This window comes from Mixophyes fleayi, chromosome 1 (genome assembly GCF_038048845.1).
Source record: "Mixophyes fleayi isolate aMixFle1 chromosome 1, aMixFle1.hap1, whole genome shotgun sequence".
Lineage (NCBI taxonomy): Eukaryota > Metazoa > Chordata > Amphibia > Anura > Limnodynastidae > Mixophyes > Mixophyes fleayi.
Window position 1 is genome coordinate 235,565,613 of NC_134402.1, and position 14,597 is coordinate 235,580,209.

At 38.0% G+C, this 14,597-nt stretch overlaps 1 protein-coding gene across 1 annotated transcript; it reads left to right on the forward strand.

Annotated features, from left to right (window-relative positions):
• Window positions 1–4,415: 4,415 nt before the first annotated feature.
• LOC142151881 (transcription factor Jun-like) lies at window positions 4,416–13,894 on the forward strand. The gene is made up of 2 exons (XM_075207960.1): window positions 4,416–4,695; window positions 5,031–13,894. The coding sequence occupies exon 2, from the start codon at window positions 5,319–5,321 to the stop codon at window positions 6,738–6,740; it is 1,422 nt and encodes a 473-aa protein (XP_075064061.1). The 5' UTR covers window positions 4,416–4,695; window positions 5,031–5,318; the 3' UTR covers window positions 6,741–13,894.
• The last annotated feature ends 703 nt before the right edge of the window (window positions 13,895–14,597 follow it).

Below are 14,597 nucleotides of genomic sequence, written 5' to 3' on the forward strand. Positions count from 1 at the left end.
TATACATATATAAAACACCAAATAGATGAAAATGACCTGACTATTCAAGAACATAAAATAGAATATGTTAAATTTTTTCTTTACTATGTGCAAAAGTTCAACCATAGTGTCTCTGTCCGCTCACAGCTGTACATTAAATAAAAAAAGTTTATATCAGTAAAATAGAAAATTTTCTTACCAAGTAGCACAGCAGACTGAAGAGTGTGCTCATTATAAAACTGCGGTACCATTCATACTGTATCGGTGCAAATTGCAGCGATACATAATGCAGAACCGCTGCAATTTACCATGCAAGGTCTGCTCTGGCAGCCCCAGCGTTGACCCCTCTCCTCCATGAAGACAGGTAATAGATCATGAATTTCCCACAGCCAATAAATACTATCACAATACAATGTACAGCTGCAGCAGTATCACTTGAGGTCAGCAAATAGTAATATAGAGACCTTGCAGTGTAATACAAAACATTACACACTACACCTGGCCAGTAGATAAACACTGGCGCCTCACTCCTCTTGGTGTTACACACCAGACCTCTTGGTGCTACCCGTCAGTGCTCTTGGATCTACATGCCAGTCTTCTTGGTACTATACGCCAGTCAGGTTTGAATAATACACAAAATAAGACGAGGCATTGGAGCGGCTTAACTATTTTATATTATATGTAATGGAAATCATACTTAATACACTTTAGTGTCTCTTCTTATTTGATACAGTATGTGATTATTTAATACAGTGATATTTCATTTTCCATTGTTTATGAATCAGCTTGTGGCCTGTTGGCTATTCTAATACTGTCCATGCATGCTGTGATGTCACAGCAAATTGGCTCAATATTGCAGCGCTGTGGCTCAAAATATCCGTGATGGCAAATTAGGTTGAGATCCATTGGATCATTGTTGGGCATGTTGGTATATATGGTAAGAAGATGACAGTAGGAACATGCTATCATAATTTGTAACCTATGTGGCTATCTTCCAACTGTACTAACAAACCCCAGTCATGCCAGAAGTGGTTTGGCTACATATGGCCAGACTGAACATTGAACCTGGCAGCTGGTACTTGCACCAAGCAGAAGGATGTACCAGTGTGTGACCAACTTAAAGGTAACCATGCATGGAGTGATGCTGTCTGATTTCCAAATGACTAGATCTGTGTCCACCTTGACAATAATTGGTCAGACATATTTTAGCCACATTTAGTTGTTGGTCATATCAGAAGACCTAGGGGTAAATGTATGAACCTCCGGATTCTTCAACTCCGGCGAGTTCAGCGTCTTCAGCGCTTAAATTTAAAGCGGCGCTGCCTTGTAAAGGGAAGTCTCCCTTTACAAGGCAGCGCCGCTTTAAATTTATGCGCTGAAGACGCTGAACTCGCCGGAGTTGAAGAATCCGGAGGTTCATACATTTACCCCCTAATCTCAAGGGTTCCTGTGCATGCTGTTTGGCTCATGACAAGCCACTGTGTTCATTAGCTAAGTAAATTTTCCTTCTGTGCCTGATCAAATTCTGAGTACGGTGCAGGGTATTTTTATTTAGGTATTCAAAAAAAAAAAAAAACAAGTATGTTTATAAAACAAAAAAAAAAACAAACAGGCATTTTAATGGTCAAGTCCCGAACTTGATATTTGTCCATGTAAAATTTTATTTAAACTGCTGTGTAGAAGATCATAAAACATTCACCATCTAATTGCTGTCCTGTTTATATCTGAATATGTAAATATAGTACTGTATATTATCATATTAATGTGACCTATAGCTATCTGTCCAAGACCAGATTGTGAAAGAAAGAACATTGAATACCACCTCATATCATAGGCAAATTTGAAACTTACTTGCATTATCATATTTCCAAGAGAATAACAATTTGAATAATAATCCAAGTGGTTGCTATGGGGACAGTACTCTCAGAAGTGTCCCTACCCCTGCAATTCACTTACATAAGGGCCACAGTGAAAATTAACTGTTTTCCTTAGTGACGTGATTGTTATGTGCCTGGCTGGAAACAAATGAACATATGAAACATTTTCATATCTAGATTTTTATGAGTAGAGCCCACAATCCTTATATTCAGACTTTTGGTGCATAGATTACAACTTGTACTACATCTGGCACTCATAGGAAAGCGTGACATGACTTTTTAGAAATGAGCAAGCTGTAATCCACATGGATGTCTTGGTGATCGAGTTAAAAATGATTGTAGCCCTTGCCCTATAAGTTTGAGTTACAGCTTATGTGAAACAAATTTAGGCTTCGAGTCCCTTCTCCAAACTCCATTGATTGAAATGAACAAAGACTCATTGGACCTCATTTAGAGTCGGACGCAAAGTCCGTTTTAGGCGCATCCAACAAAAAAACACTATCACGTATGTGCAGAAAGCACCAAATCCACCTGCATCGTGGACGCCATTAACACTTGCGACAACTTGCGACTCACTACGAGAGAATGGGAGGAACGCGGAATTGTGAAGGTATGACCATGTAAATACATCCTAGTTGCAGTGAGGCGCAGACGCAACTTACGTCAAAACAGGGCTAAAGCTGTGCGGCAGGAATTAGGTGGCACAAGCGGCTATCTAGCTGCAGAAACTGCTCACAGCTCGATAAGGTATTAAGAGTGGGACGCAACTGGGATTGCTTGCCACTCGTAATACCCTACCAAGCTGCGGCACACTCCCACTCCTACACTTCTTACACGGACTTTGCGTCCGACTCTAAATGAGGTCCATTGTGTTTTAAGGGTGTTCATTCAAATGTGTTTATTTTTAGTTCATACATTTTCTTTTTCTTACTGATCCATTAGATTTCTAACCATATTAATCATCTGTATTCTAGGAGATGCATGCTGATAAGGGGTTTTGTTTTTTTCAATTTACATATCCAATCCAGCGTTCACCAAGGCTATTAATATACTACATCGATCTGCTGTATTTGCATAACTGACTAATTGGACTTGTCACATGGACATTGAAAAACACTAGTTAAAAGCAAAGACAAAATCTTGAACTTTGTCCTTGTGACAAAGCTTTTTAACCACATTTATTAATGCATCTCAAAGCTTCCCAGCGTCATAGTGTATCTATGTATTTTATGGACTTTCCCATAGAACTCTATTTCACTTTACCTAACATTGAAGCATCGTAGAGCCAAAATGCCAGCATAAACGCTGGTGAAAGGCTCTTTCACTGTTTTTTTATTTTATTTTATAAAGGGTACATTTAATTATGGCGCTTACCATTATAATTTAAAATTGAGGTTATTTTAAGAAAAAAATTGAATGATAAATTGGCTCCAAAGCACTGTAAAGGGTGGGGGGGGGATAAAAAAATATTATAAAAGGGTGGATACAACATTTAAATAAATCTAGTAGTGAAATCCAGAATAAATAGGAGACCTAGGAGAGTTAAACTCTTGCTTAAATATGCAGTGATAATAATAATACAAGCTTTAAAAAAAACATACAAAACACAATATAGGGTTAACCAAAAGCGGAGAAGTTTAGCAAAATACATTCATACATGTTGTCAGGCACTGCAGCGATAAACTTCATTACTTGCCGCTTCTTTGTTTCCGCGACATACTCCAGGTCCACCTGCTGCTCGGGCATGTTCCCTCCTCCTGATCCACTGCTGTCCCCGAGGACCAGCCACGGACGGTACCGGAGAGGACGGGGCATAGCGGCTGCAATAGTTCAGGGGACACGTAAATAGTCCACTGACTGGTGGGGAATTAGGTATTAGTTTTGGACGGCAAAAGTGTAAATCATTACGTTTAAAGCAGCGAATTATTTAACCTAGTAGAAGTTGAGTATGCAACCACCAACCATTTATATACCGGGCCATGTATTACAATCATATTGCTAAGAATGGGGAAATAAATGTTTATACCACCGTACGTATAAGGGTTTATGTAGATGCTATTTTACTAAACTCTGTACAACTTATTGTGCTGCCTCGCGTTGATCGCGTTAATCTGCTATAACGCGATCCTATTACAGAATTATTCAGAGACAGTACTGTTAGCACAGCGGTGTCCAGCATCTGAAGTACACACACACACACATATATATATATATATATATATATATATATATATATATATATATATATATATATATATATATATATATATATATATATATATATATATATATATATATCTCTGTGCAGTTCGTTTTACCTACATTATACAAGGGAACAGAGAGCATCTTTCTACCCGATGCAGCTGCAGACTATCCCTCCCCTGCCCTCTTGCTTACAGCAGCATGCAGACGCATGCACCACTCTAATATCCATCACATTTTTCACCAACCTCAATTACTGGCCAATCGGCGCTCGTTTCACAGTCTCTTCAGTTGTGGGCGGCTGACAACTGGGCTGTGATTGGCAGCTCTCGGCCTGGTGGTGTGATTGGCTGCGAGTATGAAGCTAGGCGGGCCCGGGTGCAGTAGGGAAGTGTTCGGTAGCACGGTGTTAGATCGGTGTTCTAGCGATCCAGGCGCTGCACAGGGGCGCGGAGCGCTACACTGCTGGACAGGGAGCGATATGGTGCCTGCATTGCGCCTGTCTGTATCCTGGGGCGACGTGTAGTATTTCCCTGCGGTCAGAGCTGCGATGTGAAGTAGGGGAGTCTGAGCTTTCAGTTTCTCCGGACACAGTGACAGAGACATCAGTGGGCACCTCATCTCTTCCCCCTAAGGAGTAAGGTATTGCGTGGGTTTACTATTGCAGTTCTACGTGCCGCGCTTTATTCATGTCATGCAGATGTGGACTTTTCGAAGAGGCAGTAAGAGCAGATCTTCCGTAATTACGCGGCTACTCTAGTAATAGTAATCCGATACTAATCTGGGCATGGCTGCATTTATTACTTATTTATATATTACTTAAGACACATCGCTATACATGCTTGTCAGTTATATGCATTATGTCTATCTTATCTATTTGCTCCATTTTGCTATTCTTGCAGTGCTGCGTTTTGTTGACACTATATTCTCATTTACACTGCAGATAATACGGTCTGTATTTCTCTTTCATAGGTCATTCCAGATAAGAAAAGCATCATCTCTGGAGTTGCTGATTTGTATGCAGTTGCTTCTGTATCATACTACAGAATAATTAACATTGCAAGCTCTGTTTTGTTATGCTTGTTGCTGTCCACTAGTTACACTTCGTTTTCCTTTCACTGGATTGACACTGGATTGAGAGTAGAAGTTTGTGTTGGGGTAGAAAAACCGTAAAACTATAAAGGATTTATATTTTAATTAGAGGGAGGATATAGACAGAGTAAATTTCCACAATATATATATTGAAAAAGAAGTAAAAGAATGATGATGACCAGCACTACCACTGACCATGTGAAAATGGAGCCCCCATTTTATCACGAGGATACTCTGAATTTGCAAGATTTTGCACAAATTTCAGCTTATAATGGCAATTCTCCAGGGGATACTCCAGTACCACACCAAGCTAGTGGAGGAGATACTGGGGTCAGGTACACCACAGAACATAAGCTGATCAGTGCCAACATTATCATCCAGGGTAGCAACCTTAAAAAGAAAAACATGGTGGCTGCTATAACAGCTTCCGTTCCTCCTGCTGTAATGCCTGTTGGATTCTCTGAAGTAATTACCCATGGCAGTGATGTCCTGAAACTGATGCAGAACGGGAGCAGTGGACTGGGTGACTCTTCTGGGGCCAGTCGTGAAGTAGTTGTTGGGATTAACGTCAATCCAGTGCAAGCTACAGGAGAAGGTGGTCCTATTGTGGTAGTAGCTGGAAACAGTAGTGTTAGCAATAGCAATGGTGCAACTACTTCATCGGATGTTCCTCTCCTCCCTTCAGTTTCATCTGCTGCATTAAACCTGCTTAAGCTTTCTCCTCCAGAACTGGAACACCTCCTTATTCAGGCTGCAAACCCTGGTCTTTCTGCCACATCCAGCAACAATCCCAGTCCTGCTCCTGGTGCACAGCAGGGCACTCCAGTGCCAACTACCACAGTCCCACATCCCTTCCTGTACCGCAACCAACATGTCATCACACAAGAGCAGGAAGGCTTTGCAGATGGTTTTGTAAAGGCCTTGGCAGACCTACACAAACAGAACCAGTTATTGGGAACACCTATTTCACCATCTGCTCTTACTACCAGTTCCCCCTCTTACACGGCTCGCTCGCTACATCCTGCTGGGGAGGTTCCAGTCTACACTAATCTCAGTAGTTTTAACCCAGCTGCAGCTACTACACAGCTTAGTCCTCCTCTTCCGCAACCTCCCCCTCCAGGCCCCTATACTGGTAATTCTGCCAGTAGCACACCTGCAGTACAGCTCCACTTCCCAGGGCTCAACCGGCTGCATACGGTGAGGGGTCCTCTAGACGAGCCTCAAACAGTACCAGACGTGTCTCAGTCTGGTGCTCCAGCTGGCGGCGGAGGAGATACAAGCACACCACCATCACTGTCCCCAATTGATTTGGAGACTCAGGAGCGGATCAAAGCAGAGAGGAAAAGACTGAGAAATAGAATTGCTGCCTCTAAATGCCGCAAGAGGAAGTTGGAGCGTATTGCACGCCTGGAGGAGAAGGTGAAGGTGCTCAAGTCCCAAAACTCTGACCTGGCTTCCACTGCCAGTCTCCTGCGAGAGCAAGTATCTCAGCTAAAGCATAAGGTTATGAGCCATGTCACTAATGGTTGTCAGATAGCTGTTGCCAAAACTTCACCAGGCTCCAAGACAGGAGACAGCTCTGTCTGCTGAAAAGGTTACAAAAAGCCAAATCTATATTGTTCTCACAAAGGCAATGACTTCCATAGTGTAGAGATACAGCAGAGCAAGTCTTGTGAAAAGTGTGTTTCAGCATTTTTTTTTTCATTTGGCTGTCTTGCCTTGCTTTTTATTTCTATTTTTCCTGAGGCAAGCAGTTTTGAGGAAAATGTATGGACCAATAAATGAAAAGCTAAGACATTCGGCGTGGTACCATTGCACACAGATAGTGCTTATGGGTCTGGAATACAAGAATGGATCAGTTATCATATTGTCTGAAACCTCAAGTACTGGTGATGCAATCTCACAAATTTTGCAATGGGGTAAAGGAGCTTTATTTTTCCCATAGCCTTGTATTGTATGCGAGGAAGGAAAGCGAATTACACTGTTTGCTATAAGCAGTAAAATAATCTGAAAGGATTATAATTATTTTTCAAGACCATAGAGTGACATTAAGCTTCTAAGAATAAGCTTAGACAACCACTCCCTCCTCCCTGCCTTTATTTAACTCGCTGAACCTGTTTGGATGGGTTGCTCCACAAATAGAGCAAATTCTGTATTGTATACAAAAATGAAAGGGATAGAAATGCCTGTTGATGTGGATATCAAAAGGCCATTGCATTTAGCTGTTGAGGTCCAATATTCAGACCATTTGTAACTGGAATGTAAATCAAAAACTAGCTTATGCAACATTTACGGTATATTTTAATGTACAGTGCCAAAACTTTCTGGTTTGTTTCAAATGAACCTTTTTAGATAGCAGGTTTTATTTTAGAAAGCAACAGAATGTGTTAATTCTTTAGAGTGAATTACACACAGTTATCAGGTTTTAAGGTACATTGATTTGTATAAGTGAAATTTTATGGATTTTTATTTTAAAGCCTTCATAATGAAAAGCAACAATATTTTATAACACGGTCCATTCCCCCGACCATCCTACAAAACACTCCAAAACATTTTGTTCATTTTGGTTGCTTCGACTTAGAGGCAAGCAACCACATGGCATGTAAACTGAGACATCCCCATCTCCCTATGTAGATCTCTTTACTAAAATTAAGGCTTATCAGCTTTTTTACATTTTCAAAGTAAAAATGATCCAAGCAAAATAATTCTTACAACAGGAACGGAACACTGGTATATATTGATCTTCTTAGCGCGTAACAGACTTAGGCTGATGTCATACAGGTGTGTTTTCACTTATAGTTTAAAGCATAGTGTGTAATTGGTCCAAATTGAAACCAATTGTATGGATAAAATGGAGAGGATGAAACATGAGCGCTTTAAAATATTTGTTTAAAAAATGTTGACAGTGGAGTTTTTGGAAGTGTCCAAAGTGCTCCGTAAAAACCCTGTCCAATTAAGAAATAATTTTTGAGCAGGCACAGTCGCACAAAGCGCTCATTATAAGATATGAACATTTTGGAACTTGGAAAAGCGCTAGCTTGAAAAGTGCTGTGTGACACTACCTTTACACATTACATTTGATGTAACCGTTAAATGAACTAAAACATTTCCCTGCTACAAGTATAGAGTGACACAAAACGAACATTCATGAAGTTAATGTGACATACTGTAACAAGTTTTTTTTTAAAAAAAAGTTGACCAAATTCTACTTTATGTATAGATCCACCGCTGGTTAAATGCAAGTGAATATGCACTTAAGACACTGAGCTGGTAAACAGTTTAAAGAGCGGTCAAATATTTTGTAACAGTTTAAAAAATTGTTTTTTAATATTCTAAGTGTTTAAAAGTCATTTAACAATAGATGACCATAATTTGCTTAGACTGAGACCTATATTTTATTTATTGCACTCAGTCTTAAGCAAGACATAAGTATTGTCATGTCTAATGTTTTCTGGATATTGCACTAAGTTCTAAATGTATTTTTGTATAGTTTATGTGTTTTACTTGCCAAACAACTTATTTAACATTTATTTAATTTCTAAAAAGGTTGGACCATGTTGCTTTATAATCCATGAGTTAAATGTGGATATAAAACCCTTTTAGCACATGGTCTAGAGATCAGAAATATTTTTTCATGTAGGAAAATCCTTATGTGTAAGTATTGTATGCAGATGCTGCCTACTCATGAGTTTATCGAACTAATCTACAATAATAATAATTGCATTTATGCTACTACATGACCCAAGCTATGCTTTATCCAAATTGTATAGACCAGTTCATTTTTAATATAGCTTTTAGTCTAAAGTAGGAGTTGATAACTTTTGGGTCAGGACCTTGAACATGGATCGTCATGCCGTTTTAGGTGGTCCACCATGATCCTCTGTGTGCAAAGTTATTGTGTAATAACTAATATACCATTAACAAATCATGGTTTAATGTTATTATGTTGTACAAGTCTTTATTTTCCTATTCAATATATTTTTAATAAATACAATAAATTTGTAGACAGTAAAGTAATATTAAGAAAAGTAAATTTAACGAAAAAAACTGAGCAAAAAGTCACAAAGCTGATGCACAGATATAAACTGGGTCCTGGCCACCAAAGGTTAAGATTCTCTGATCTAAACTATAGTTAAGATTTTTTCCCTGCATATAAAGCAGTCTGAAATATGATAGATATTTGTCAATTTTTGTATGGTATATATTTATTTTCTAAATATAAATGTCATTGTATTTTTTTCTAACCTTTTAAAATGTGTATATACAAAGCTATCTGGACGTTGCACATTGTTTACAATTTGCAATTCAGACATAAGTGCCCGTAGAATGAGGGGGAAAATTAATGAATTTGAAAAGTTGTAATTTTAAATATTTTGTGACTTTGTTTTAATTTGTGATTATTTTCCCTTCATGCTATGAGCATTGAGATTCTATTTATTTATTGAAACTTGATGTTTCTAAATCTTCTATTTTTGTAACAAACGGTTTGAAGGAGGTGTGTTTGTAAGCGAGGAATAAGCAGAACCTCTAAATCTTAATGTGTACATTCCAGTTGAGCGTGCTGTACACGGCATTTAAATCACGTATCAGTACACGTTAAGGGCTCACAACTTTATTTGGATCATATTCTGTTTCATAGTAGGTGTTTGAAAAAGAATATGTATTTTTTACTGAAAGTGCGATGACTTAATGTAGTCGTGTAGAATATGGCAGTCAGTCAAAAAACTTGCAATGTGTTTTTGCCTCTCCTTTTGAGAGATTATCATGTTGGCAATTAAATTATTTAAATGTGAAAACTTTACTATCACACAAACAAAGGGACGTTAGACATGTATTTTTTTTCTTTCTTGATGCATTGGTCTATGGCGCAATGGTGTTTGAAAGAAAAGTTTGTGTATTTGATGTTATGTGTATTACGGAAATTTGTTGCAGTGGCTTGTAATACATTCCATACCAAAATTCCCACACCAGCTCGTTTAATGTTTTCTTATATTGTAATTATATTGTGTCTTTTGAAAATTTGGTGAGTGAAATCCATGTTTTAATGTAGTAGATGTGAGCAACTTTTTGGCACTTGTGTTGTACTAAAGATAAGTGGTTGGGCTTGTAAACTTAAAACCCACTCTTTTCTGTAGTATTAAATTTTACATAAGAAGCTGTATTTTAATTCATCTTTACAAGTAGTTGTTTCACTCCTATTATGTTTTTAATAACTGTTGTGATAGTGGATTTTGGAGGTTAATGTTCAAACGTATGTGTGTTTTTGAAGCAAAGTGATGGATCATATCGTCAGGGCATTTTATAGTACAATCATTAGTAAAAGGAATTTAGCCATTGTATGTCATTCTTCTATCACTGCTTCTCACAAGCCTGACTCGTAGACATGCAGAGTATAATAGAAAAGTATTTTTTCTTTTTTGTGGCTTCTTTACCTGACAGCTGCAGAAACGAAGCAAGGCATCAATATAACAATTTTTTCCTTTCTGATTACTTTTTTTTTTTGCAGAACTTTCCTCAAAATAAGTCTAGGTTAGTACATTGTGTAACTTGTTTGTTTCCCTCATACATTCTGTGATCCTATCCCATTTTTAGATTTCCATTTTCACAAAGAAATACATTTTATAGAAATGGGCATGGCCTAACATGGGAGGAGCTAGGACTACAGTTAGCCATACCGGATGTATTACTGAGGGCATGGGATCGGAAGGCAGTTTTAGCTGTGTAACATAAATTAGGTTGGCTATTAAAGAACCACTGAATCTACAATACAAGTTCCCTTAAATTAAAAAGCTAAATACATTCACAGATTTACATGTAAAAGGTTCAGAAGCTTTTCAGAACTGAATATGTTACAGATAGAGATGTAATTGTTTGGTGGCATGGTTATTTTTCTACACAAAGCAGGCCTCCCAAGCGGCAATCCAATGATTGACACTACAGCCCACCACTGTAACATAGCCCCATACACACGTTGATATTAGGCCATTGGCACAATATCGCAATCTGAAACAAGACCAATTATAATCCAGCGAAAATTTATCAGATGATGATTATATTAGTAATACAGTCAGGAGATGAGTACTACTGTCCTGTGTGGGACTGACAAGCCCCTGTGATTTCCACAAGAGATCTGACTGTTCAGCCTGTGTGCCAATTGGTCCATGTGTGGCTGGTATTCGCCTTGTCTTGCTGCAATAAAAATTATCTGATAACCGAACAATAGCTTGCACTCAGCTTTGTAGTACAAGCAAATAGAATGTCGAGTTCTGACAAGGTATGGGCTGGGACATTTACATATATTCTGTGCATGTTATTAATAGCTCTATTTTTGCATAAGGTAATTTGTAGGTTTATTGGTCCTATATGTTCGAATAATTTGCAACAAATTTGAGATTAAATGATTTCCCACATGAAGTGTTTGAATATCAAAATAGATGGAAGAAAATGCTACTAGTCTAGAATTGGCTAAACTGAAACTTTGGTTATGTTCTCTATAGCCAACTAAATATTTTTTATAATGTCACTTTTCTGAGTTCATTTTAATTACATCAGAGTATTTTCTTTTAAAGGGAAATATTGAGATTTAGCTTCCCATCCATACTTTAGCTTCTCTTGCCTATTCATGGTTGTGAGACACTGGGGGTTAATTTACTAACAATGTGCAAATGTACACAAACCCATATCACCCACTTAGGCATTTGCCTTTGTTGTCTACCTTGCACAAGATCAGTCTAAGCTAATTGCCTATTTAGTACTATGGGTTGTAGCTACTTCTGCAAATGACACCAATTTCACCAATTTGGAAGCCTTCTGTCCTTTAGGAGCCATATTCCTGCTGCAGATGTTGATTAATATACGTGCATTTTCTCATGAGTAAGGCTGGGTACACACTACACAAAATTTCTCCTGATGCGATATGGTTAACGATTTTACCAACGAATGAAAGACCCGATCAGCAGGCCGATTTATGTGTACACACTATACACGTTTTACAAGATTTACCTTCAGCTCTGTGCTCTTCAACTGTCATAACTATCGGCTGAAAAGACTGTGACTCTGTAATCTCTTTGGAGATCTGCCTACACTGATGGGGGTGCATACACACTTCAGAATGTGCCTAACATCGTTCCATCGTTTATAGAGCTTTTTAGTCAGTTTATAGAATCAAACAATATGATGTGGTTTGGTACGATAAAACATGATCGTGGGAGTGTACACACTAATGTGATATCGGACCTAATAGTTGTTTATTTTGTGATTGGCATGATATTTGGGTGAAAAACTTGTAGGCTGGGTACACACTACAGTGTTTTCATCCAACTATCGGACCAAACACCCGATAACCGATGGTTTAGCCCTACATTGTATTAGTGTGTACACTTAGACGATGAATGGTAGTCGTTCAAAAACACCGACCATCATTTGTTTTGATTGTTCAGTAGAACTATAAATCTTGTTCAGCTATGGAATGACACCCTTCCAATCCTGCAGTGTGTATGCTCTCACGATCAGGATCTCCATAGAGTTTACAGAGTCATGGGGCTAGATTTACTAAACTGCGGGTTTGAAAAAGTGGAGATGTTGCCTATAGCAACCAATTAGATTTTAGCTGTCATTCATTTAGTGCATACTACAAAATGACAGCTAGAATCTGATTGGTTGCTATAGGCAACATCTCCTCTTCTTCAAACCCGCAGTTTAGTAAATATACCCCTTGATCTTTTTAGCCAATGGCAGCTGTTTTATGACAGTTGAAGATTACAGATCTGAGGGTAAATTTTTTTAAAACATGTATAGTGTTTACACATGCTGATCAGAATTTTCCTTTTATTTTCAGTCTTAAGTAAAATGTTTGTAGATAACAAATTGGTCGGAAAATTCTGTAGTGTGTACCCAGCCTAAAGTATTTACCTTTAGTTATTGTTACCCACAGAACTAATGTTGTTTGTTTACATTTGTTTTACGATGAGAAATTCCTGGGACTACATGGTTGGTCTGCCAATCCATTATGGCTGTGTTTCTGCACAGAGAAGCTGGAAATTACTTGAGTTGTGAACTTCAAGCTTCCCAGACCTGTCAGCAAATTTCTTAGCCTGTGTCCAACATCACTAAATATCATTTGCATTTGGTGACTGATATTGTACAGCCCTCAAAGTACTGTAAGCTATCTCTTCTAATTATCACTGCCCCAGAGATTATGCATTTGTGTTTGGATCTTTTTTGTGTCTATTGTTTGCCTGTATACATGAAAAGTTAAAAGGGATTATCATTTCCTCATATAGAAATCTACACTAAATAGCTTGACAGCCCCTAGTGTAACTAGTGAGTATTTATTAGAGATATTGAACACCACAATTTACCAGTTGTCACTGTTTTTCTAATACACCTCTTGTTTTTGTCATTCTAATAAATGCTGGAGAATGGGAGTAAAATTGTTAACAAAATGTTTTTGTATTTATATTATTTTAATATAGTTTTCTTCTAACATGTCACCTTGAAATGAGTACTCTTTAGGTGAGTGATTCATCCTTACTTGTTCTAAATGTTATATTTACAAATATGGATTATTTTCTTGGCTACAGTTTTGACAGTTTTAGTGTGGTTATGGTCTATTTGTACATTCCAAATGTCTTATGCAATGTGTGCTGGAGAAAATTGATTTAAAAATGAATAATTGGGATTTGAGGATATAGGTGACTTTCAAAGTTGTGTTTAATTTAAATAAGATGTACCTCAATATTTAAACGACACTGATACTTTTGCTGACACCCTGGTTCAAATCTCAGTGTCTTTTAATGTGACCTTGCACAAGTCACATTGTCCCCCTGTGTTTCACCAAAAAACTACATAATATCCGCTAGGCAGGGAAACTGTGCCTAGACAATTTTGTGTTGTAGCCCTCCGCAAAATTATATGCTCTATATTAAAAACAATCTATTAAATAAATATTTAAATTTGCAGTGTAGTTTGCTAAACTGCATAGTGTTTGATAATCATCACCCATGGAATAATTTTGGATTGCTCCATTTGCTATTAGGGGTTGTTGACCCATTTCAGTAGCAATTTAGTCATTGACTATAGGCAATGGTATGTGTACATTGCTGTTTGTGCTAAAGGCATTTGCCCTCCTGCCCTCCATTCCAGCCTGCCCCTGTATACAGTGCAATTGTAAGTCACTCTTTGCACACAGAACAACTAGAAGCAGTAAGGAATGAAAGAAAAAGTTCCTCCCCCTCCCCCCACAAAAAGAAAAGTTCTGGTTTATATCGCAACAAATATTGTTCAAATTTAAGAAAGCAATTGGAATATGCAATGCAGATATTTTAGTTTTGTCAGATTTAATATTGTCTTTTTATGATGAGTAGTTAAATGAATTGGCTGCCTCTGGATCCTTCTTACCAGCTGTTTTGCAACAGTATAGAACCAAGAACAATGGTGGCAGGAGTA